General features: G+C 42.1%; 1 protein-coding gene and 1 long non-coding RNA gene across 4 annotated transcripts in view; one reads left to right on the forward strand and one right to left on the reverse strand.

Moving 5' to 3' along the window:
* RNF216 (ring finger protein 216) overlaps window positions 1-16,413 on the reverse strand; it is a 146,740-nt gene extending 130,327 nt beyond the window's left edge. For 2 of the 3 annotated variants that reach the window (XM_058711861.1, XM_058711859.1), the window contains exons 1-2: window positions 16,270-16,413; window positions 3,346-3,477 (exon numbers count right to left, since the gene is read on the reverse strand). In XM_058711861.1, the coding sequence (XP_058567844.1) occupies window positions 3,346-3,412 (67 nt within the window). In that variant the 5' untranslated portion in view covers window positions 3,413-3,477; window positions 16,270-16,413. Of the gene's footprint in view, window positions 1-3,345; window positions 3,478-15,286; window positions 15,395-16,269 lie in introns of those variants that run through there. The other variant, XM_058711860.1, reaches the window with a different exon arrangement.
* Window positions 16,414-16,956: 543 nt separating this feature from the next.
* Window positions 16,957-19,292, forward strand: LOC131501556 (uncharacterized). Its single transcript, XR_009256830.1, has 2 exons — window positions 16,957-17,161; window positions 19,093-19,292. It is a non-coding gene; the product is annotated as an uncharacterized LOC131501556 (long non-coding RNA).
* The last annotated feature ends 7,768 nt before the right edge of the window (window positions 19,293-27,060 follow it).

The following is a 27,060-nucleotide window of genomic DNA, read 5'->3' on the forward strand; positions in this document are numbered from 1 at the left end:
TCTAGGAGCAGAAGAGCTGAATTATATGGGAAGCATGTGTTCAATTTTAGTGGACGATGCCGAATGATTTTCCAAATTATGCCAATCTGTATTCCCACCAGCAGTGTGGGACGGCACCTGCTACTTCCTGTCCTCACTGGAGCACAGCCATGCTCATTCATTTACATATTATCTACAGCTGCCTTCACTTTTTTTAAAATAATTTTTGAGAATGCTTTTTATTTTTGAGAGAGAGAGAAAAAGACAGAGAGAGAGAGAGCACACGTAGGTGAGGGGCAGCGAGAGGGGGACAGAGGATCCAAAGCAGGCACTGCGCTGACAGCAGAGAGCCCGATGCCCAATGCGGCGCTCAAACTCACGAACCGTGTGATTGCGACCTGAGCTGAAGTCAGACACCTGACTGACTGAGCCACCCAGGTGCCCCTGCCTTCAATTTAACATCTAGCTGAGTAGCTGCAACAGAGACCACATGACTTGTAAGGCAAAAATAGTGACTCGCCGGCTCTTAAAAGTTTACTGAGCCCTGGTTTAGATTATTCAGTTAGATGAATCTCATGAGCTTCAAGATCGTATTTTCATTACCATGCAATTAAAAATATCTTCTAGGGGCGCCTGGGTGGCGCAGTCGGTTAAGCGTCCGACTTCAGCCAGGTCACGATCTCGCGGTCTGTGGGTTCGAGCCCCGCGTCGGGCTCTGGGCTGATGGCTCGGAGCCTGGAGCCTGTTTCCGATTCTGTGTCTCCCTCTCTCTCTGCCCCTCCCCCATTCATGCTCTGTCTCTCTCTGTCCCAGAAATAAATAAAAAACGTTGAAAAAAAAAAAATTAAAAAAAAAAATAAATAAAAATATCTTCTAATTTCCATTGTGACTTTTTCTTTGAACCATAAATTGTTCTGAAGTGTACTCTTGTTTTCCACGTACAGGGATTTTCTAATTATATTTCTGCAATTGATTTACAACTTAATTCCAGCACGGTTAGAGAACATCATCTATATGATTTCAATCCTCTGACTCTGTCTGGTGGCTCAAAATATGGTCAATTTCGGTAAATACATTGGGTGCAGTACCATCTATCTATTATGTCAAATTTGTTGATCATGTTCTTCCATGTTCTATATTCATACAAAAGTTTGCGTATGCTTGCATCAGTTAGTGAAAAATACATTTAAAATCTCCCACTCTGATTGTGGATTTATCCATTTCTTCTTTTAGTTCTGTCAATTTTTGCTTTTGACACCATGTTACTGAGTGTATAGAGGTTAGAAATGTTTTATCTTTCCAGTGCAATAACCCTTTTATCATTATGAGCTCTATCTTAATATTACTACTTTGGGCTAAAATGTCTATTTTACCTGATAACACATAGACATACCAGCTCTTTTTTTGTGCTACGATTTGCATAACCCATCTTTTTTCATTCTTGTACTTTTAACCTTTATTTTACCTTCATTTTTAAGCCCATTTTCACTGCATATAGAGTCCTAGGTACATACTACTCAGCAACTAAAAAGGATTTAATTACTGACACATGCAACGTGGATGAATCTCAAACCACTCTGTTGGGCAGAAAAATTCAGGCATAAAGAGTACACACTGTCCGGTTCCATTTGTATGAAGCACATCAGCGGTTTCCTCAGGCCAGGAGTGGGGTGAGGACTGACCACAGATGGGGCATAAAGGAACCTTTGTGGTATGACAGAAATGGGTGGTCTATGGGTACATTCATTTTTCAAAGCTCACTGAACTATACAATTAAAATGTGTGCATTTAAGTGAATTATACTTCAATAAAGATGATTTAAAAATTAAAAAGAAAAAAACTTACAGGGGTTGGCACAATAAAAATTATGGTGAAAACACCACAGCTAATAAAAACAAAACAACTCTGCAGGCCTAAAAAAATATCCTCATGCTGGGTGCAAAATACATAAACCTTGTCTCACAGGAAAAAAATGCTTCCAAAGTCAGTAACTTCCTCAAAGGAATTAGATGTTCTGAAATTCTGTTCAAGTATATTTAAAACCCAGTTAAAACACTACTACAACATTAATTTGATATACACGTGGAAAAATTTTAGAAATGATCACATATACAAATTATAGCTAAGATTTAAAGCTTTCTCACTCACAGTGAATTATGGTTACACTCACTACCAAATTAGAATAAACTATTAATAAAATTCTAAAAAAATTAGTACTTCTTTTGCATTCATAATGTGCCTAGTTTAAGCATGTTAATTTATTTTTCTCAATATATTTGCTTAATAAAATCTGTTCAACTTCAAATGTTGTCTGAAAGCCATATGTATATAATTTACACTCTACTGGGAAAAAAATAATCTTCATAAGCACAAAACATTAATAGGAAAAAACAGCAACAAAAAATGGTATAATTTCTTCCATGGAATCTATACTTGTCAAATATACTTTTTCCCTACTCATCAGCATGAATTTTTTCCTTTCAGCCTAAGTGTAAATGTGAAGTAGGATTTGACAGAAAATTGCATATGCATTTAGGAATGTTACATAAATACAGGCTCCTTTCCTTTTAAGAATCAATGAACTTGCCCAAATGTTAAATACTGTAAAATGAATACATGTTCTAAAATTCCCTGTAAGGGGGTGCCTGGGTAGCTCAACTGGTTAAGCGTCCAATTCTTGATCTCAGCTCAGGTCATGATCTCACAGTTTGTGGGTTTGAGCCCTGTGCTAATAGCGTAGAATCTGCTTGGGATTCTCATTCTCTCTCTCTCTCCCTCTCTCCCTCCCTCCCTCCCTCCCTCCCTCCCTCCCTCCCTCCCTCCCCCCCTCCCCATCCTTTCCCTGGTGTCTCTTTCTCTCTCTCAAAAATAAACATTTAAAAATAAAATAAAATAAAATTCCCTGTAAGGCAACCAGAATCTCCTGGCAAAAAATGCAATCAAGCACCATATGAGGGGGCAAAAATGCTCCAGCATCACTTTCAGTACCTCTAGAGCACACAGGCCTGGAGGAGCCCTCCTTTGAAGACCCCATTTCTTCAAAAACAGAACTGCCGCTGTTCCTATATTCCCACTTGACTTCCTAAGATCCAATGACTGCACATTCACAGCTCTTTTTGGCTTGCTCATTAATAGCTTATGAATCCAGTTGTGAGGAAACATTTTTAAACTTCATTCATGCCAGCAGGTATTACCATTTGACACAAAGTTTTAGACTGATGAGTCCATTACATCAGATGTTCTGATGTCTAAAAATGAAATGTCTCTGGGTTCTACGAGGTGCAAAATAGGTTCATTCCAAAGACTATGTAACTGTAACATAAAAGGAGAAAGCAATGATGAAAGGAAGAAAGTGAGAACACTTACCTTGTCCCCGGTGGCAGTGAAAGTTGTTCAAGTGAATTACCTCTTCATTGTTGTTTCCCTCTGCCATTTTCAAACGCAGACATATACATACGTGCTTGCTAATATCTGAACATGGTGACTATTCAAAAGGGTCTGAAAAAGAAAAAAAAGATACTAAGAACGAGGGATTATCGAAACTCTTCCCACGTATTTGGTCAAGGCAGCATTCTAAGCTTATGGCGAAAACACCACTAAAGAAAATAATAAAAGAATGCATAACAAAAAAGGTAATGGTGGGGGAAAAGAACAATTAAAAAATAACTAATTATTGCAGAAGAACATATAAAAGAGGAATAAAGGATTAAAGAACACATGGAACAAATAAAGAATAAAAAAAATACACTTAAAAACTCCATTATAGCAACCCATAGAATGAGAGGAAATATTTCCAACTCATAATATCTGGTAAGGGGTTCAAATACAAAAATATACAAAGAACTCCTGCAACTCAACAGCCAAAACCAAGTAATCCAATTTTAAAATGGGCAAAGGACCTAAATAGACATTTTTCCAGTAAGATATTCAAATGGCCAACAGGTACATGAAAAGGTGCTCAGTATCACTAATCACCAGGGCAATGCAAATCAAAACCATAAGCTATCATCTGAGCCCTGTTAGAATGGCTACTGTCATGACCTGAGATGAAACCAAGAGTCAGACACTTAACTGACTGTGCCATCCTGGTGTCCCCACCAGAGAAATTAAGAATGAACGGCAAGCCGACAGGAGAAAAAATCTGCAATACACATAACAAAGGGCTCCTATTCAACAAGTATGAAGAATGCTTACATGCTGATTGAAAAACAAACCAGACAACTTAAAGGAAAAACGAGCTAAAAGATTTGAACTCCCAATGTTGAGTACCTTGAGGAAACCCAAAAGGCCAGTAAACAAATGAAAAAGTGCCCAACATTATGAGACATCAGAGTAATGTAAACCGAAACCACAAAGGAATTCTGACAAGATGGCAGCACCACAGCTTTTGAACTAAGCTTTTATTTTCATCTAAAAACGAAAAATTCCAGGGTGCCTGAGTGGCTCAGTCGGTCGAGCGTCCAACTTCAGCTCAGGTCATGATCTCATGGTTCATGAGTTCGAGCCCCACATTGGGCTCGCTGCTGTCAGAATGAAGCCTGCTTCAGAGCCTTGTCCCCCCCACCCTCCACTCCACCCCACCAGTGCTCTCTCTCTCAAAAATAAACACTAAAAAAAGAATTACAAAGATTCCAAGTTAGAAAAAAAAAAAAAAGCTAAGAATAACTTAAACCCCAAAATATGAGCCCGTGAGGACAAATCACCAAGAGCCCCATGATCTTTGAAGTACCATTTGTGCCTCAGAAAACACACGGAATCATTCAGACGTGAGGATAAGCCCCAGACAACCAACAGGTATCCACTGAGAAGCACACAGGCTAATCTGAGAAAGCTGTGAACACCGGGAAGGGGTTTGCTCAGCTCAAAAGTGGGTGAATGCAAGGGATGCATGCTAAGGTGTGGGAGGAGTGAAGTAGCCCAGGACCCAGAAAGTTTCAAACCTGATCTAGCAGGGCTCCCTTACAAGATGAAAAGCTGGGAAGAGTGACATTGAGTAAAAAGAGACAACAGAAAGAAAGGAGAGAAGGCAGGTCTACATGAGAACAGAGGACAAAGCCAGGAAATCTCAAAAACGAAGGTATCGCATTTTGAACGCTGCATGAAAAAGGAGTTCGGTGAAGCTAGAAAAGCTATCCCAAACTCCTCTCCTGGAAGTCCAAGAAAACCAATTTCATTACAAATGAGCAAAGTAGAGAGCGGATGTCAAAGCTCATATAAAGTTCTAAGAAAAACAAGCGAAACAACATCCCTATAATTAATGAATACATGCCAGGAAGAGGAGACAACCTAAAGGACGCTAAAAAAGTACACAAGCCATAAAACAACATAAATCAGAACTAAAAAAAACTCAAATGGAATGACAGCTCTCAGGAAAGAATTAGAAATAAAAGGAAAAAAAGCTTTAGGAGTGAAGACAAAATTAGAAGGAACACAAGTGTGAATGAACACAACACATACTGCTTAGAAGAACTAAAAGGTGAAAGGAGGAAAGTTTTAAATAGAAAAATAAAGAGACAAAGGAACAAATAATCAAGGCCAAGACTATCTAACATAACAAACAGCAGCTCTTGAATAACTCAAAAGGGAAGAGAATACTAAAAACTGAAATGTAAAAAAAAATTTCCTAACGTGAAAATGTTGAGGGGCGCCTGGGTGGCTCAGTCAGATGAACATCCAACTCAGGTCAGGATCTCACAGTTCATGTTATCGAGCCCTGTGTCAGGCTCTGCCCTTACTGTACGAAGCCTGTTTGGTTTGCTCTCTGTGCCCCTCCCCTGCTTGTTTACATTCTCTCTTTCTCGCTCTCAAAATAATTAAACTTAAAAAAAAAAAAGTTAAAAGACCACATTTTGAAACAACCCCGTATATACCTAAAACAAAAAACACCTCACCCAAAATGACAACCATCAAGACACATTCTAGTGAAATTACAGGACTTTAAAGAAAAGAGGTCCCTTTAGGACCTGGGCTTGAGACATATAAAAGAATGAAAATTAGATTAATAATAGACTTTGACAGTGATGCTTTATGCCATTAGAAAATGGAGTCAAATTCTTTTTTTAAAAAACGGGAGCCAGAGAACACCTGGGTGGCTCAGTCGGTTGAGCATCCAACTCTTGATTTCAGCTCAGGTCATGATCCCAGAGTTGTGGGAGTGAGCCCTGCGTCGGGTTCCACGCTAAGTGTGGAGCCTGCTTGGAATTCTCTCTCTCCCACTCTGCTCCTTCCCCTCTCAGTCTCTCTCAAAAAAAAAATTTTTTTTAAATGGGAGCCAGATATTTTCTATCCAGCAAAAATAATTTCAAAGAAAAGGGCACAAATTTATCAACATATAAGAACCTATGGAATACTGATTGCTTCTACAGGTCCTTCCTGAAGAATTGACAGAAAAATAAACTTCAGGCAACCAAAGTGACTAAAGACACCACCACGAAGACTGGTAGTGAACATTAAATGTGTAATTACTTGTAGCACAGAGATTAAATGCTAACTAAAATCTAACAATACAGTACAATTATAAAAACTATGGGGAGGGGAAGCATATGCAAAATTTTAAAGGAATGTAATCATATTGGTTGTGATGTTCTGAGACTTTCATTCTGATAGCTGTGTGCGTATAAGATAAAAAAAACTAGTAGGAGTTATGGAATATTCTAGTTCTATTAATCCCTATGTCCTTGAGAATCAAGATTCTCCATGTAGAAAAAAGAAATTTTACTTATAGAGAAGTAAAACCCTAATAGTCTTAAACTTAAGTTATAAATACTAGTGTGAAGGAAAATATTTTAGTTCTGTATAAAAAAAAGAGAAAGGCCTGAAGAAAACAATTTATTTGTAGCAATCAGCATCTGTAGTGCCTAGATCATGGTCTTGATTTAAAAGTTTATTTATTTGGGGGAGGGGGGGAGGGAGAGGGAGAGTGAGTGAGTGAGAGAGAGGGAGAATCCCAAGCAGACTCCACACCATCAGCGCACAGCCCGATGTGGGGCTCAAATTCACAAACTGTGAGATCATGACCTGAGCTGAAACCAAGAGTCAGATGCTTAATCGACTAAGCCACCCAGGCGCCCCTAAGTTATGGTCTTGAAATACTATTTCCCACCAAAAGAAACCAGGGATTTTTGGGAGAAATTACTAATTCCATACCTGAAGCAAGAAATGTACAAAATGAGCCTACAACATCTTGTCCCATCACATATCACGGAAACTATCAAAAACTACCTATCAAAGACTGGGTCCTGTCAGAATAACTCAAAGAAAAAAAAAAGTTCTGAAGAGGTGCCCATTGGCCAAACATAGAACATTCTGAGCACCAATAAACATAATAATATGACATGACTCTCTGAAGAAAATATATACAAGAAAGTGTTCGTAATTATTAAAAAAATTTTTTTAAATGTTTATTTATTTTTGAGAGAGAGAGAGAGAGAGAGAGAGAGAGAGAATGCAAGTGGGTTGGGGCAGAGAGAGAGGGAGACACAGAATCAGAAGCAGGCTCCAGGCTCTGAGCTATCAGCACAGAGCCCGACACGGGGCTCAAACCCACGAGCCATGAGATCATGACCTGAGCCGAAGTCGGACACTCAACTGACCGAGCCACCCAGGTGCCCCAATAATTTTTTTTTAACAGGTCATTTTCACAGTATGATATCAACCGATACATTATCTTTAAAATCGGTAAAATCAAGGCACAGATTCAGGTATTTTCCTGTCTTTCCTCTATAAACTATAAATCACTGGATAACCAAATAGAGCGTAAGAAAATGGTTTCTTTACAAAAGTATTCCAATATCAATTAAAAAATTCAATTAAGATACGATCATTTTGTAATCCTTAATGAATTACTGGATCTAGACCTTGCAAATCACTGGCTGCTAACATCACAGAGACAAGACAAAAGCGCATTCTGAGAAAAGAACACACTAGCTACAGCCTTGTGAAAGAGACTGAACCAGAGTTTGGTGAAGGATTTGGACTCAGCTACATTTTTAGAATAGAAGCTCGAGGAAAAAAATGAAATTCTGAATTGCACCCTAAGTATGCAATCCAGACCATGTATTCTCAATGGGAGTGCTTCTGCAAGAGTGTGAAAAGACCTTAAGGTGTTACAATGGCTTGTGACTCTTCAAAATTCAGCTTCACCCAGCAAAATCTTATTCCTTAGTAATTAATGGGGAGGGTTAGGGGGAAAAATTGTCTAAAAAGGCTCTCTCTATAGGGGAATGATAATTTCTTAGAAGTCTGATGAACACATATTTAGGCTCTGTGAAACTACGGGTCAAACAGTTCAGGTTCAACAACATTTAAGTTATAAGGAAAAAAGAAAAGGAATGGAAGAAGAACCTTAGATTTAAAACATACATCAAATCTTTATTTTTTTAATCTTTTTTTTAAAGTTTATTTATTTGAGAGAGAGAGAGAGAGAGAGAGAGAGAGAGAATGTGTGTGTGTGTGTGAGCGAGCATGAGCTAGGGAGGGGTAGAGGGAGAGGCAGACAGAATCAGAAGCAGGCTCCAGGCTGTCAGGACAGAGCCTGATGTGGGGCTTGAACTCACAAGCCGTGAGACCATGACCTGAGCCGAAGTCGGACACTTAACTGACTGAGCCACCCAGGCGTCCCATATGCATCAAATTTTAAAAATGCGTTTATAATACCTAGGGATGTACTCTTGGATGATAAAACCATACAGAAATACAAGAAAATGACTATAAAAGTCAGACTAATAATTTTAGGGGGAAGGAATGAGTTATGATCAGGACAGGATATGTGGGAGGGTGCTGGGGTGGTCTACTTTTTAAACTGGGTGGTGAGTACAAGCATCTTATAATTCATTACGCCATACATTTGTTTTATGTGGTTCTAAATATGGTGTTTTAGGGGCACCTGGGTGGCTCAGTCGGTTGAGCGTCCGACTTCGGCTGTCATGATCTCACAGCTCGTGAGTTCAAGCCCCGTGTTGGGCTCTGTGCTGACAGCTCGGAGCCTGGAGCCTGCTTAGGATTCTGTGTCTCCCTCTCTCTCTGCCCCCTAACCCACTCACATCCTGTTTCTGTCTCTCTCAAAAATAAACATAAAAAAAATTCATTTAAATATGGGTGTTTCATTTTGAAGGGCAAGAAAACCCTCACAAGATATTATATACCCACAGAATTGCTAAGGGGCACCTGGGTGGCTCAGTTGGTTAAATGTCTGACTTCAGCTCAGGTCATGATCTCATGGTTCGAGAGTTTGAGCCCCGCATTGGGCTCTGCGTTGACAGTGAGGAGCATGCTTAGGATTCTCTCACCCTCTCTCTCTGCCCCTCCCCTGCTCACTCACTCAAAATAAATAAAAAATAAACTTAAAGAAAAACAGTATGATAAAGTCTGATACTTTATCATAAATTGTAGTGGAAGATGATATGCTCTGACCCAACAGCCCACCACTAGCAATCTAGATTAAAGAACTTTTGCTTATATGCACCAGGTCTATGTATATAAGAATGTTCACAGCAGTATTTTTTTTTTTTTAACGTTTATTTATTTTTGAGACAGAGAGAGAGAGAGCATGAACGGGGGAGGGTCAGAGAGAGGGAGACACAGAATCTGAAACAGGCTCCAGGCTCTGAGCTGTCAGCACAGAGCCCGACACGGGGCTCGAGCTCATGGACCACGAAATCATGACCTGAGCCGAAGTCAGCCGCTTAACCGACTGAGCCACCCAGGCACCCCGGCAGTATTTTTCTAAGAGCCAAAAACTAAAAAGGACTCACACCAACGAAGGAATGGACAGATATCCAGTGCTATGTTCACACAATTAAAAACGATACAAAAAAAAAAAACCCCAAACCATTGTGAAGTCACACACACAACATGGATGGACCCCAAGACATAAAGGTTGAGTGAAGGAATCCAGACATAAGAAAGTATGTATTGAATGACTTCATTTAGATAAAGTTTAGTTTAGGCACAGGCCCAAGCTCAGTCTGGGGTGAAACTTCTTTGTGTGTACTGTATTTCACAATAGAAAAGTTAGGCAAACAAAAGCCATTATAAGAAAAAAAAAAAGAAAAAGAAGTGGTTGCCTCTGTGAAACAGTAGTTGGGGCGTCATGAGGGGAGAACTACTTTTAAATCTTCCTGCACTTTGATTTTTGAGCCATTTTCTTGCTTTAATTTGATGAAAATTAGGAAAATGAAAATAATTAAGAACGAAAGGAGGACAATTCTAACTGCCATGGGGCCCTTTTAGTCCCAAGATCCTATCTATAACCCACCCACTCAATGTTTTTCCTTCTAAGAAAATCTCAATTTTCTTTGCCTTCCTGGGAGAAACCACGTGCTTTAGAGAAAGTAGGTCCCCAGACCCTGGCTTCTCATTAAATGATGTCTACAAAGAATTAAAAGTCAAATTAACATTAGAATTTTTCCAACTTAGAGAATACTAAGTTGTGTATCAAGACTTTTTAAGTCTTACAACAGAATTCTCTGGTTATCTATACCTGGACAAAGGTAACTCAATTTTTAAAAATTACAAATCTCACTTGAAATTATAATTAGGACATCATTTACAAAGAGCACAGGAGAAAGGTAAGAGCTCTGATGTCAAATTTGAACTGCCACCTATTCAAGAACTTTACTTTTCTTCCAAATACAATTTTTTAAAAGTATTCTGAACACTTAATTCTACTAGTCAGGTTTCTTATTTCACCACAAAGTTCCTTCAATTTTACGACAGAAATCCAACAGAAATGTGATTCATTTTACATCTACCTAATTTAGTTAAAATGTCAAACTTGTGGTTGAACAGATTACTTGTGGTGCTTTAAGAGCAAGATTCCGCACAAATGAGTGGTACATAAAAAGACCCCAAGTTGCAGTGAGAAAAGGAGTCTGACAACAGAACTCCTCCTCCTGACTAGCTTCTCTGCAAAGGTCATGTCCTCTCATTCAGGCTTCAGATTAAACTACCTAAGCATGAATGCTGGTTTCACCATTTAGTCAATCAGTGACTGCATAAAGTGCTTAATTTCTTGGACCTAGTTCATTTGTGAAATGAGAATAGTGGTTTTAAGATGAACTGCATTAAATATATAAAGTGTTTAGCACGGTACCTGGCACACAGCAAGTGTCACATTATGACTGTTATTTCCTATGAAATGAAAATAGCTATTCTTACCTTGTAAGGCTGTGGTGGAAGACGAAATCAGAGGCCATTTGTAAATGGTAAATGCCAACAAAACAAGAATTTTGTTATCCCAAGCACACAGATGTATAGTGTTTATTAATTAGTCGGTGATACATACAAACGTTGGGGGAGGGAAGGACTTTTTTTTCCTTTTCCAGGTTACTTTTTACTAGTTTTATTAGAACTATTCACAGTTAAACTTTTACTTCTTTCTATAAGAAACTTCATTTTTTCTGTGAAAGTAGGTTCTTGATCAAACAGCTGAAGAAAATGGTTAAATAAATGTGGAATCCAGAAATTGGAAATGCTACCTAAGAGAGTATTTTATCTTGCCTCTTCCTCGTATTGTAAAAATTTTCATATGTACGTTTATGACTATACTCTATAGTCAATAAGGCAGTTGATGCTTCCAAGCCAGAACCAAAAATTAGCATATATTTCATCACTTCATTATTCCGTGGAGAATCTTATGTAGTACTACTATACACTAAGTAAAAACTTAACAAAATTAGATGACAATTCTGTGTTTTCTTCTGCCTCCTACAACTATTTTTCAAATCCCCTTCTCTTCCTTGGGTGGATGTATCAACATATGAAAAAGTCCACATATGAATCATGTTCTCCACCATGTTCTTGACTATCTTATTCATAGCTGTATTTCCTGCATCTCACACAGTGGCTGAATGAATGAGTGGCTCCAAAAACATCTTCCTCTGTCAGAGTCCGGAGCTGTTCAACAGAGCCATACAGAACCAGAGTCTGATTAAGGGACCACAATCAGTTCATCAGGATTTTCTTCAACTATAAATAATCTTCTTCTCATTCTTCTATTCATGTTACATCTCCATTTTTCCTTCTACAGGTTCCTAATATAATACTGCATGGTCCTGGGGTTTTGTAGTGTTACCACTTTCCAGAGTAATCTCCAGCAATGTGTCGGTCACTTCTGCAACACTGATTTTGGGGTATAAAAGATGTTTCCCACTTAATGAGTTAATCTCTTTGGCCACTCCAGAGGAAGGTGGGCAAAGCCGAGCCAGGCATAGTGTGGGAGAAGCTGACATGCCCATGTCATACCGCTCCACAGCACCTCTTCCCAGAACGGTTTCTCAAGGGTCTATAAGTGATTATTGCTCTTCGTTCACATTCTAGCTTCTCATCTTAACCATTATTTGGATATCTATTTATTGTAAGTCTGTACTAACAGTTAATCAGCATTAAATCAACAAAACAAAAAGTTAGTGAGGTTATTACTAAGTATTAAGTTTTACGCAGTTATACTTTTTTCCTTTCTTATACGTTCTGACTTTTCTATACGATAAAGAGTTCAGCAAATATTTATTATGTTCTTGCCACATGGTATAAAAAAGTTGTTATGCATCACAGGAAAACCCAACATGGATCTTGCCTCAAAAAACTTGGGGGAGTCCGGACAGTGAGAGAAACTACGCACACAATTAAGTACATTACAAATTAGCCCAAAAATGAAGTATTTGTGCAATAAAGACACTATCCCAGTTGGGAGAGGGCAGATAGTTAGGGAAGCTTAACAAGATAGTTGTATTTAAGCTAAACTGAATGCTGTGCTAGTTCCAAACTTTGCTTTTAAGATAACTTTTTTTTTTTTTAATGTTTATTTATTTTAAGAGAGAAAAAGGGAGAGCAAACGTGTGTGCTCCCAAGCAGGGGAGGGGCAGAGAGAGGAAGAGAGAATCCCAAGCAGGCTCCCCGCTGTCGACACAGAGCCCAGTGCAGGGCTGGATCTCAGGAACCACAAGACCATGACCTGAGCCAAAATTCAGAGCTGGACGCTTAACCAACTGACCCACCCCCCCCCCACCCCCCCCACCCCCCGCACCCCCCACCCAGGTGCTCCTAAGAGAACAGCCACTTCCACCTAGGGCTCCTGGAGCCCAGAAACACCATTAAGAATTCTGACTCCCCTGCTGGAGAAATCACACGGAAAGCCCTAACTTCACGTGGAGAGAGAAAATGTGGCTGAGCCCAGCCTCCCAGTAGTCCCTGACAAGGCATGGGAGTGAAAAAGCATTTTGGAAGTAGAACCTCCAACCCTACCACCTCTACTAGCAACATGTGGATCAGAAAAAAACAGCCCAGGTTAGCCCTTCCCAATCTCCTGACTCACAAAAGTGCCAACAAATAAAACTGTATTAAGTGACTAGGTCTGGGGGTGGTTTGTTACGCATCTATGGATAACTGAAGCCCGGCTCAAATTTTATTTTCTAACCAATGGAAAGCAATGCACAAAGTTGTACTTTAGGAAAATCAACCTCACTGCAGTATGAAGACTGTACAAATATCTGGTAGCAGGAAACCCAGAAAACAAGAGGCAGTGAAGTATGAACTAGAGGTAACAGTAAGCAGGACGAGGAAAAAAATACGATACCAACCACAGTTAGATTCTGGAGGACTTTTGTATGTAAACAGCCATCGGGAAAGAGGAAGAAAGGAGTCAAAGTTGACCCAGATGTTGGGTGACTGGAGGATGGTGATACTATTAAAAACAAGGAAGGTAGTAAGTTCAGAATAAGAAAACACAATGTGCACAAATTTTAACATGTAGACAAAATGGCTCAGTCAGGTGAGCATCCGACATTTGATTTCAGCTCAGGTTATGATCCCAGCGTCATGGGACCAACACCTGTGTTGGGCTGCAAGTGCGCATGGAACCCTCTTGAAATTGTCCGTGTCCCTCTCCCCTGCTTACTTGCGCTCTCCCTTAAAACAAAACTAAACAAAACAAACCCTCTTGTTAGTCTTTCTACAATAGGAAACGTTTTAAACCAAAAATTAAACTCAACGATCTTCCGTGGGTGCACTAAACAGTTTAACATATTAACCTTAAAATTTTCCTCAAATGTCAACTGAAAATTGGTTCAGAAATTAGATTAAGCAAGCACATCCTCATCCACAAGAGGGAAAAAAAAAATCAATGTTTTCAATGATTTTTTTACAGTTCAATCCTCCATGAACTCATGAATACAGTGCCCCTGCTACCCCACAATGCCTCCAGGTTCTACCCTCTGATGTATTTTCCTATACCACTAAGGGTTTTTTTGTTTTCGTTTTTTTTTTAAATCACAAAATCTCATCATGGGAGAACCAAAATCTCATGGCCTGTGAAATGGTGTCTCGCATGATCCTTGCTGACCTAGCTGACCTCACCTGACACCTCTCCCCCATTCACCATTCTGCAGGGACAATGGTTCAGGCCTTTGAACATGTCATGCTTCTTGCTCCTCTGGTTGACTGATGACTTTTCACTGCCTCCCGGACGAAATTAACTCCATTCATCCTTCAGTTTCTCATTTTAAACGACTTCCTCAGATAAACCTTTCCTGACCATCCCCAATGACAACATATCTCACCCCTTCAAAGTGGCTGCCACAATAACCTACACTTACTTGGGAAGCTATGTTACATCGCTATCTCCTCTGCTAACGTCAGTTCCAAGATCGTAGGACCCTGCAGCTTATTCATTCCATAGCTACAGGACATAGCACGCCGCCTGGCACAAAGCAAATACTCCAGAAGACCTTTCTGAAAAAACATCATTTACAGACATAGCAGAATAATTAGAAATACGAACTATGGAACCAAACTGAGTTCGAGTCCCAGCTCTGACCCAGTTCTGTGACTCAAGAAGTTATTTTTCAGCACCTCATTTTCTTCCTTTTTAAACTAAGGACAATAACAGAACGCCCATTATCGAAGATTAAGAGAGTTTTAAAGAAAATGCTTAAAACGGTGTCTAGCACATGGTTAGCATCATGTTTTGTCTCACTGACAATGAAGATAAAATAACACTGCCAGGCAGGAGAATTAGTCCTGAGGTCTGCAAATAACATAGTCTAGAATATAGTGAACGCTCGTTAAATAGTAGCTATCGGAGTTGGCAAACACAGGCTCACTCAACTACCTCATTTCATAAACTTGCAGTCTCCTTGACTCGTATCTCAACTTCCTTTATCAGATTCCTCCATAGGGGCTGGAAGGCTTCTTTTGCGTGCTGCCGCTAGGCTCTATTTAAGAGTTAAGGTGATCCAAAAATCTGGTCCCAGGCTCCCTAGCTGTTTCCTCCAGTTCACGCCACTCCCTGCCCCCAGCCCCAATAAATTACCAATAATAATAAACGGAACAAAGCAAGGTTGTTTCTTTGCGGTCTTCAGGCAAGCGTGCAAGACTGAGGTCGGTCCTAAAATCTTCCCTGTCCTCTCCCAGCTCCCAGCAGGGTACAAAAATCTTCTCTTTGCATTAGCAGAGTGCCTAGGACAAGCTGTACCCAGGAACTTATCACATGGTATTGGAGTTATTTACAAGGCCCCCTGGCTGGTTTATATCGGACCCTGCCGGCGCTCAGGGAGCTCTCGCACGAGACTGGAGCGGCCCGAAGTTTTGAGACGAGCGTTCCACACAGCATTCAGCCACATCCCACGCGGGAACAGCGGTCTCGTTCACTGCGCGGCGCTCCAGGTACATTGGACGGGTTCGCGTTCCCCGCGCTGCAGAGGGTTTTGACGCACTTGGATGTCCCCGCAAGGGCTGGGGGGGGGGGGGGGGGGGAGTCGCCGGCTTTCTCGAGAAGAGAGCCCTCCTGAACCGAGTCGGGAGGGTTTGGGACCGAGGCCCGGCGCCCCTAGGCCGGGGGCGCCGGAGTTCAAAGTCATAGGGCATCGCCGCCCGCGCGCTCCAGGCCGCGCTCGGCTCCACGGACGCCGCCTCCCGCGAGGTGCCGCCGGGGAAACTCGGTCTTTCGGCGCTTTCGCCTTCGCGCAGCAGGCCCGGGGCCGGCCCGCGAAACTTCCCGAAGTGGCGGGAGCGGGGGAGGGTCCGCCGGCCGCCTGCGCCTTTGTGGCTCCCGCCTCGCCGCCGACCCCACTGCTCGCGTCCCTCGGCGGCGCCCCGCGCGGCCCCGGGCCCGCTCGCGTTGGGGCGGCCGCCGGGCCAGGCCCGCGCCCCCGACTCCTCGGCCCCGCCGCCCCTCACGGCCGAGGCCCCCGCCCCCGCCCCCACCCCGGGGCTTAATGGAGGCGCCGGGCGGAGACGCCGCTCGCCTCACACGGCCTGCCGAGGAGCTGGACGCGCCCCGCGGCCGACACTTACTCGCCACTCAGCTCGCCGGCTCGCCAAGCGGGCTCGGCGGCCTCTGTCGCCACGGCTTTTAGTCACCGGGAGCGGCCGCCGACAGCTTCGTCGCCGCCGCCTCCGAGGCCGCCGCTGCACTCCTTCCGGCCCCGCCGCGGCTTCACCCCGCGCCTGCGCACAGCGCCCCCTCCCGACTAATGACAGGAAGAACCATAGAGGCACGCCGGGTGCTGGGGAGGAGGGACCTGGGGAGTAAGACCATAGAGAGGGACGCCTTTCCGCTCACCACCCAGTGAGTCTTGACTCCCCCACGGGGTGGGAGGATGAAGGAAACCGAGGTACCCTTCCCGCCACCCTAGGAAGTGTCGCCATCTCCCTAGAGATGAATAGGTCGGGGGTGGGGGTGGAGGTGGGCAGAAACAGGTGCCCGTGAAAATCCGCTGGATATGCATTCGTTTGCACCCCTTGCCTTTGGCAAGTCATTCATTCAATACGTATTTTCCGGAGAGGTTCCTGTCAGCCAGGCACTGTTCTAGGAATTGGGGATACAACGGTATGGAGGGTCCCTGTTCTCCTGAAGCTTATGTTTTAGCGGGCGGGGATATAGCTAGGGAACTCGCTAACCAGTAAACTAATGAACTAAAATACTGGTTCGGGCAGAAAGTGTTCAGGGAAAGAAAAACACACACACACACACACACACACATAGGAAAAATAAAGCAGCGAAAGGGATAGAGCGTGATGTGATGAGGATACCAGTGTGGTCGGGGAGTCTTCTGAAGAGGGGACATTTCAGCAGAATACGGAATGACGTAAGGAGGTGAGAGCGATGGTGACCACCTGGAGGAAACACACTTCAAGCACAAGGGAGATGCCTGGCGTGTTAGAAAAACAGCGAGCCTGCAGTGCGGTGAGTGAGACAAGTGTGTAGGGAATGGGGGTTGGCCAGGTGGTAGGGGGCCAAATCATAGGTCTTTTTTTTTTTAATCTGTATTTATTTATTTGAGGGGGGGGAGGGACAAAGAGAGGAGAGAGAGAATCCCAAGCAGGCTGCACACTGTCAACACAGAACCCCACATGGAGCTCCATCCCACCAACTGTGAGATCATGAGCCCAAATCAAGAGCTGGATGCTTAACCGAATGAGCTACTCAGGTGCCCTCATAGAAAGTCTTGATAAGAAATTTGATTTAAAAAAAATTTTTTTTAAATCTATTTCGAGAGAGACAGCGTGAGCAGGGGAGGGGTAAAGAGAGAACAAGAATCGCAAGCAGGCTCCTGCCTGCCAGCACGTAGCCTGATGCGGGGCTGGAACTCAGGAACTGTAAGATCATGATCTGAGCTGAAACCAAGAGTTGGACGCTTAACCGACTGAGCCACCCAGGCGCCCCAGAATCTGGATTTTCTTCCAACTGTGATGGGAAGCCACTAGAGAATTGGGAATAGAGGTGTGGGCTGATTTTTCCGAGAACGTTGTCCAAAGATGAGCCTGGTGGCTATTTGAACAACAGACTCTAGACTAGAGTTCAGAGTAGAAGCAGGAATGTATTAGGAAGCGATTGCGGGAGTCAAAATAATTATTATGTGATGGTGACTTTAACTAGGATGGTCAGGAAGGAGGTGGTGAGAAATAATCACATGAGGGATTGATTTTTTTTTTTTTTTTTTTAGGTAGAACAAGAGACATTTGCAGCTGGATTGGATGTGAGGTGAGAGAGAAGGGAATCAAGGGTAACCACAAGGTTTTTGGCATGTGCAATTGAGTAAATGGTGGTTCCATTCACAACTAGGGGGGGAAATTGAGAGGGACAGGTTTTGGTCGGCCTAGGAAGAAGTGAACGTGTTTTGGACGCATTAAATTGCCAGCTAGACCTTCAAATTGAGATGTCAATAGGCAGTTGGATATATGAGTCTGAAGCTTCAGAAAGACAGGATAACTCAGGCTAGGGATTTACAATGGGGGGGTCACTGAGATATGGATAATGTATAAAGCCATGGGACTGGCTATACTCATACCTAGGGAATGAGTAGAGGAGAGAGGACGGAGCTCAGGGTCACTTCAACGTGTGCCATGTAGAGGAGGGTGCTGAGGAGGAAAGCCCAGTGAAGGAGAAGGAAAACCAGGAGCATGTGATATCTCAGAGGCCATAGAGACAAAGTGTTCCAAGAAGGAGGAAAATTATCGGTGTTGCCAGATGCTGCTCAGAGATGCAATACGATGGAGCTGAATCTCAGGGAAACCAGAAGGAGGGACATTGGCTGAGAGTGAGGCCGGGTACAAGATCTTGCAGTTTTGTAAAGGAGAGAGACAGGATGAGCTGAATGCTGTGGCCTTGCTGGCTCTGGAGTTCTGTGGTCAGAGATTTAAAGTGAAGCCAGGCAGCAAGGATATGGGGTTTTCTCTAGCCACCCACTTAGATGCAGGGGGAAGAAAGGAGCTGGAGACAGTGGGTCAATGAGAGGTATGCTTGACATTGAGATTTTGGAGATGATACAGTTGTTGGTAACGATGAGCCCAGGGATCGCTGAAGCCCCACGATGAGGGTGCCTGAGGTAGAGAGGAGGCGTAGATCATCGAAGGGCAGGGATTAAGAAACGAAGGGCTGGGTGTAGATAGATTATATAAGAGGATATTAAATCGTCAAGAAAGATGTCAGAAACAGAGGTGGGGCGTGGAATAAGACAGTTCCTAAAATTTTCAATGAATGAGGAGGACTGACCAGCAGCCCAGCAGATAGTTGCCCAGGAAAGAGGGTGGTATGGTCCCACGGCACGTGCTTTGAAGATTCAGTTAATCGTCATTGTTGTTTTTGATTTGCTGGCCCTGCTCCATCTTCTCAAGATGTCACAGAGGAGCCCACACCTGCCCTGTCACTGAACCACAAAACAGCAGAGCAGGAAAGGGAACAGCCTTTAACAAACCTCAGACTTTTGAGCAGTATGGGAATATCACAATTTTTGCCTAAGTGACCTATTGCCTGTAAGTAATATTTTGTTCTTTAGACGGATTCATTTTTCATCAAAATATGTTTTTTTAATTTTTTTATGTTTATTTATTTTTGAGCGGCACGTGCGCACACACACACACACACACACACACACACACACACACACAGTGTGGATGGGGGAGGGGCAGACAGAGAGGGAGACACAGAATCCGAAGCAGGCTCCGGGCTGTCAGCACAGAGCCTGATGCGTGGCTCAAACCCACAAACTGTGAGACACGACCTGAGCCAAAGTCAGACGCTCAACCAACTGAGCCACTCAGGTGCCCCAAAATATATTTATTTTAAAAGGGAAGCCTCATTTCCCTGTATAAATAGAAAACAAGTCTCACTCTCCATAAAGCAGAAAGTGACCATAAAAATAGGTTCCAGGAAATAAAACAATGTTACTGACTTCTTTTTTTTTCTTTTTTTAAAAAAGTTTTTTATTTAATGTTTATTTATTTTTGGAGGAGAGAGAGAGAGAGACAGAGCATGAGCAGGGGAGGAGGCACAGAATCCAAAGTAGGCTCCAGGCTCCAGGCACAGAGCCCGACGTGGGGCTCGATCCGGGAGATCATGATCTGAGCCAAAGTCAGACCCTCAACCGACTGAACCACCCAGGCACCCCTGTTACTGACTTCTTAAAAAGTTATAATTAGGGGGCGCCTGGGTGGCTCAGTCGGTTGAGCGTCCGACTTCAGCTCAGGTCACGATCTCGCAGTCCGTGAGTTCGAGCCCCACGTCGGGCTCTGGGCTGATGGCTCGGAGCCTGGAGCCTGCTTCCGATTCTGTGTCTCCCTCTCTCTCTGCCCCTCCCCCATTCATGCTTTGTCTCTCTCTGTCTCAAAAATAAATAAACGTTAAAAAAAAAAAGTTATAATTAGAAGAAAGCAACCAATCAACCAGCCAACCAATAAACTAAGAAACCAACCAATAAAATACAAATAAAAATGAAAATCAAGGTGTGAAACATAGAACTGAAAGTAAGCTTCCTTAAGAGAAGGATGGCAACCTGATACTTACATAACACCGTAGGTTAACTAATTGGAATTAAAATAAAACTAAAAAAAAAGAAATTAGGGGGGCCTGCATGGCTCAGTCGGTACAGCGTGTGACTCTTGATCTTGGGGTTGTGAGTTCGAGTCCCACGTTGGGTAGTACTTAAAAAAATAAAATAAGATAAATTTTAATTTAATTTAAAAAAAGAGAAGGATGGAATAGTTTGTGAGCAGTCAGCAGTACTAAGGGATTTTTGCTCCATATTTTTATTATAAGGAAAAATGTTCTATGTCAGTAAGAGGAGTCACTTTTTTTTTTCTTTTTTTGCTTTTAACGTTAACCAGCACCCAAAATCAGAAAGGGCAGAAGAGATCTGCCTGCAGACAAAACTATTGCCCAGAAGCGATGCTTTGCTACTTTCCTGGGAAGACTTTTCCCATCTATGGAAACTCGTCCCATGTGTATTGGCTATACTTCCGTGCAGTTATGGTGGAAGGTATGCAACATAAGAGCACTCTGAGCCTTCCAGAAAGCTGGGGTATAATTCATACACCTCTGTGAGTCATTGCAGCCCTGCCTCCTGTATTTCATTTTCTGGTTACAATTAGTTTAATGTGCCTGCCACCTGTAAAATCATTTATAATCGTAGAGGACTGCCATTTCCACACTCTGTATATCATCGTCACTCCCAAGAGCTGTGAGTATTGCCATCAGTTTTATCTCGATGAAGCCGTGCTAGTCTGGCCATGGAGGAAATTATTCCTGAACTCGATCTGCTTTCAGAAGCAGTAATTTCCTGCTATTCTAGCGCATTGCTTTTTTTTTTTTTTAAATCAGTGTTATTGCAGAATGATTTATATGCAATACGACGCGCCCACTGTAAGTGTACATTTCTGAGTTTTGACAGATTCATGCGCCCACGCATATAACCTCCGCTGCAATCAAGTTTGAGATCATTCCCATCACCCCCAAATATTCTCTGGTGCTCCTTCCTCAACCTGTAGTGGTTGATCCGCTACCTCCAGCCCTGGATGCTAGGCAACCACTTATCTGCTTTCTGTCACTTTAGATTAGAATTGCTTTTTCTGTAGTTTCAGATAAAGGAGATCATAAAGCATGCACTCTTGTGTCTGGTTTCTTCTGCTCAACATATGTTTATTCTCTCAATTTTTATTGTGGTAAAATGCACACAACAAAATCTCAAATCTTAACCATCTTTAAGTGTATGCCTTAGTCGTATCAAATGTATTCATAATGGGTGTTGTGCAAACACCATCACCATCCATCTCCATAACTGTTTTCATTTTGCAAAACTGAAATTCTATACCCATGGGACAATAGCTCCCCATTCCCCGCCCCCCCCCCAGCCCCTGACAACCACCTTTCTACTTTCTGTCCCTATGATTATCACTGCTCTAAGTACTACGTGTAAGTGGAATCATACAGGATTTGTCTGTGACTGGTTTTATGTCACTCAGCGGAACATTCTCGAGGTTCATCCATGTTGTAGCATGTGCCAGAATTTCCTTCCTTTTTAAGGCTGAGTAATATTCCATTGTGTGCCTTACCACATTTGCTTATCCATTCATCTGTCAATGGACATTTGGGTTGCTTTCATGTTTTAACCCTTGTGAATAATGCTGCTATGGACATGAGTATACAGCGATCTCTTTAAATTCTTCTGGATATATACCCGGAGTGGAATCACTGGCTCATATGGTAATTCTGCTTTTTTAACTTTTTTTTTAAGAGAGAGAGAAAGAGCACAAATGGGGGAGAAGGGCAGAGGGAGAGAGAATCCCAAGCAGGCTGCATATCCAGCATGGAGCCTGACACAGGGCTCGATCTGACAATCCCGGGATCACGACCCAAGCTGAAATCAGGAGCCGGACACTCAACCGACTGAGCTACCCAGGCACCCCTGGTAATTCTATTTTTAATTTTCCAGCAAAAATCATATTGTTTTCCACTATTTGACATTTCCACTGACTGTGTACGACGGTTCCAATTTCTCCACATCTTTACCAATCTTTACTATTTTCTGTTTTTTGATAATAGCTATCCTAATGAGTATGAAGTAATATTGTAGTCCTGATTTACATTTCCCTGATGATTAATGATCTTTAGCATTTTTTCACGTGCTTATTCACAGTTGTATATTTTCTTTGGAGAAATGTCTATTCAATAGTTTGGCCATTTTTATGTGGATTTGTTTCATTGCTGTTGAGTTTCAGAAGCTGTCTGTATATTGTGAATATTGATCCTTTATCAGATATATGATTCCCAAATATATTCCCCCATTCTGTGGGTTGCCTTTTTAAAAAAATTTTTTTAATGTTTATTTATTTTTGAGAGACACAGAAACAGAATGCAAGTGGATTAGGGGCAGAGAGAGAGGGAGACACAGAATCAGAAGCAGGCTCCAGGCTCTGAGCTGTCAGCACAGCTTGAACTCACGAGCTGTGAGATCATGACCTGAGGTGAAGTCGGACACTCAACCGACTGAGCCACCCAGGTGCCCCATGTGGGTTGCCTTTTTTCACCTTGTTGATATTGTCTTTGATGCACAAAATTTTTAAATATTCACAAAGTCCTGTTGGTCTGTTTTTTTTTAATTTTTTTTTTAACGTTTATTTATTTGTGAGACAGAGAGAGACAGAGCATGAACAGGGGAGGGTCAGAGAGAGAGGGAGACACAGAATCTGAAACAGGCTCCAGGCTCTGAGCTGTCAGCACAGAGCCCAACGCGGGGCTCGAACTCACGGACCGTGAGATCATGACCTGAGCCGAAGTCGGATGTTTAACCGACTGAGCCACCCAGGCACCCCCTGTTGGTCTGTTTTTAAATAGACACCTATACCTTTGGTGTCACGGCCAAGAGATCTCAAGATTTGGCAATCTATAATTGCCAGATCCAGTGTCACGAAGCTTTTGCTTATTTTTTTAATTAACTAATTAATTACTTAATTTATTTATTTTTAAGTAGGCTCCACACCCAACGCGGGGCTTGAAATCACGACCTTGTGATTAAGAGTCAGATGCTCTACCAACTGAGCCAGCCAGATGGCCCTAATTTTATAGTTTTAGATTTTCCTTTTAGGTTGATCCATTTTTATATCACTTTTTTTTATATGGAATTCTGTAATTCTTTATTTTTTTTTTCTTTATGCCAGGACCACACTGTTTTGAGTACTGTAGCTTTGGAGTGAGTTTTTTTTTTTTTTTTTTTTTATGGAGTGAGTTTTGAAATCGGGAAGTGTGACTCCTCCAGCTTTGTTTTCCTTTCTCAAGATTGCTTTGGCTATTTAGGGTCCCTTGAGATTCCATATGTATTTTAGGATGGGTTTTTCTGTTTCTATTAAAAAAAGTGTCCCTGGGATTTTGATAGAGATTGCCCTGAATCTGTAAGTTTCTTTGGGTGGTATTGACATCTTCACAATATTAATACTTCCAACCCATGGACATAGGAGGTGTTTTCATTTGGTTACATCTTCTTTCAGCAATGTTTTGTAGTTTTCATTGTACAAGGCTAGGTCAGCATATGTTTTGGGCGTTCCTCCACTTTGCATGTGCCAATGGTTTCTTCGTTTTGCCGCTGAGTAGAATTCCATTACACAGCTATAGCACAGTTTGTTCCTTTACTCACCAGATGATGGGCATTGAGTTGTGTCCAGTTTTGGGGCTATTTTGAATAAAGCTGATAGGAACATTAATGTACATGTTTGGGGGTGGATATCTGTTCTCATTTTCTGGGTGTGGAATTGCTGAGTCATGTATTAAGTGTCAAACTGTTTTCCAAAGTGGTTGTACCATTTTACTTTTCCCCTGGCAAGGAATGAGAGTTCCAGGTGTTCCTCATGGTCACCCACAGTCTTTAATTCCAGCCATTGTAATGGACATATAGTGGTGTATTGGTGTGGATTTAATATGCATTTCCCTGATGGCTAATTGTGTTGTGCATCTTTGCTTGTTGTGCCTTTTTACATCTTCTTTTGTGAAGTTTTGGGTTTCTTGTTTGTTTGTATTGACCCATTATTTTTTTTCAAAGATTTTATTTTTGGGGGTGCCTGGGTGGCTTAGTTAAGCGGCCGACTTCAGCTCAGGTCATGATCTCGCAGTCCATGGGTTCCAGCCCCGTGTCAGGCCCTGTGCTGACAGCTCAGAGTCTGAGCCTGCTTCAGATTCTGTGTTTCCCTCTCTCTTTCTCTCTCTCTGCCCCATCCCCACTCATAATCTGTCTCTCTCCCTGTCTCAAAAAAATAAACATTACAAAAAAATTTTTTAAAGATTTTTAAAAGTAATCTCTGTACCTAACACGGGTCTTGGACCCACAACCCTGAGATCAAGAGTCACATGCTCTAGTGACTGAGTTGCCCCTCGGCCCATTATTTAAATTGAGTTGTTTGTCTTCTTATAATTGAGTTGTAAGAGTTCTTTTTCTATTTTGGATATGAGTCCCTAAGTAGTGTGTATATTTTCCTTCACTCTCTTGCCTTTTCATTTTCTTTATATTTTGACAACATAGTTAACAAGTTTGATCTAATGAACATATATAGAATATTACACACATCAGGGGAATACATGTTACCTTCAGATATGTATTTATGAAAATGATTATGTACTATATCATAAAGCAAGCACCAAAAAATCTGATAAACAGTATTTATAAGAAACATTAATGGTAAAATAAATGGAATGTACCATGTTCAAGAAAAGGATTACCTGATAGTCTAAAGATAATTTTCTCCCAAATTGACCTTTAGTATGATGTAATCCCAAACTAAATTTTGGAGGCATTTGTTAAACGAATTACAAAATTTATACAATAATGCAGAGCAAAACAAAACAAAACAAAACCCAGTCAAGATACTTCTGATGAAGAATAAGCTAAGAGGACTTACTCCACTGGATTTCAAGACATTTTATAAACACATAGTAAGTAAGACAGTGTGGCAATAATAGAGGAATAGACCGGTGGAATAGCTCAGAGAGCCCAGAAACAAATCCACACATACGTGGAAACCTGACATATGACAGCTGGTATCACAGGGGAAAAAAGGATGCCCTCATCAATATATGATTTTGGTGCACGTGGGTGGCTCAGGCTCAGTTGGTTAAGCGTCCGACTCTTGGTTTCAACTCAGGTCATATCTCATGGTTCATGAGTTTGAGCCCTGTGTCCGGCTCTGTGCTGATGGCGTGGAAACTGTTTGGGATTCTCTCTCCCTCCATCTCTCTGTAACCGCCCCCATGGGTGCACACACACACACACACACACACACAGTCTCAAAATAAATAAATAAACATTAAAAAATAAAATTAATTCTTTAAAATATGTAGATTCTTGAGACAACTGGTTATCCGTATGGAAAAAAAACAAAGAAAATAGATCCCTCCCTCACACACACACAAAAATCAACCGCAGATGGAAAAAGGGCCTAAGCAAGAAAGGCAAAACTTTGAGAAAAAAAATATATAGGAAAAGAAACAATTCTTCAGGCATCCAGATGAAAAAAGGAAAGCTCCTGGTAGCCAAATTGCACAACCACAAATGCCACCTCTGGTCCACATGACCTGACTTCCCTTCTTCCTGCTGAGGCGTTGAGCCCGATAGGTGACCCTAGTTGCTTTCTGCATTCCCCAGTTCTGCGAGTTATTGCTCAGCTTGACTTTCTTGCACAGGCTCCCAGGGACCTCTGTAGCTGCAGAGTGTGACAGGATTCTCAACGGAGCCTAGAGGGTAGCAGGAGGAGAGGCTGGCAGGAGTGGGGTGGGACTGCCTTTGCATTTTCTTAAGAGTGTCTTCTGGGGGCACCTGGGTGGTTCAGTCGGTTAAGCTTCAGCTCAGGTCATGGTTTCACGGTTCGTGAGTTCGAGCCCCACATCAGGCTCTGTGCTGACAGATCAGAGCCTGGAGCCTGCTTCAGATTCTGTGTCTCCCTCTCTCTGTGCCCTTCCCCTGTTCATGCTCTGTTTCTGTCTCCGTCTCTCAAAAATAAATATTTTTAAAAAATTTTTAAAAAGTGTGTTCTGAAGGGCAAATTTTAGTTTTGATATATATATTTAAAATTTTTTAAAAAGTTTATGTATTTTTGAGAGAGAGAGAGTGCAGGGGAAGGGCAGAGAGGGGGAGAGAAAGAATCCTAGGCAGGCTCTGCACCATCAGCATGGAGCCCGATGTGGGGCTCGAACCCATGAACCATGAGACCATGACCTGAACTTAAGAGTTGGACACTCAACCAACTAAGTCAATCTGGTGCCCCAGTTTTGATACATATATTTTTTAAATTTCCATTCAATTTAAACATTTTCTTATTTCCCTTGTGATTTCTTTGTTGACCCGTGGGTTATTTAGAATTGTGTTTAGGGGTGCCTGGGAGGCTCAGTCGGTTAAACGTCTGACTTTGGCTCAGGGCGTGATCTCTCGGTTTGTGAGTTTGAGCCCTATATTGGGCTCTGCGCCGACAGTGCTGAGCCTGTTTGAGATTCTCTCCCTCTCTCTCTGCCCCTTCCCCACTCTCTCTCTTTCAAAATAAATAAATACACTTAATTTTTTTTTATCTTTTAGTTGGGGGAGTTTTTAAGATATTTCTCTGGTTTCTAATTTAATTTCTTTATGGCTAGAAAACATACCATGTAAGCTGTCCAACTTTAAAAAATTCATTGAGACTCGTTACAGGGCCGGGGAGTTTCTGGTGAATTTTCCATATACATTTGGAAAGAATGTCTATTCCGCCCCTCCTCAGTGGCGTGTTCTGTACATGTCAACTAGGTCAATGTTAAAAGCTACATCCTTCCTGATTTTCCATCCCCTTGTTCTTGTA

The sequence above is a fragment of the Neofelis nebulosa genome, chromosome 18 (assembly GCF_028018385.1).
Source record: "Neofelis nebulosa isolate mNeoNeb1 chromosome 18, mNeoNeb1.pri, whole genome shotgun sequence".
Classification (NCBI taxonomy): domain Eukaryota; kingdom Metazoa; phylum Chordata; class Mammalia; order Carnivora; family Felidae; genus Neofelis; species Neofelis nebulosa.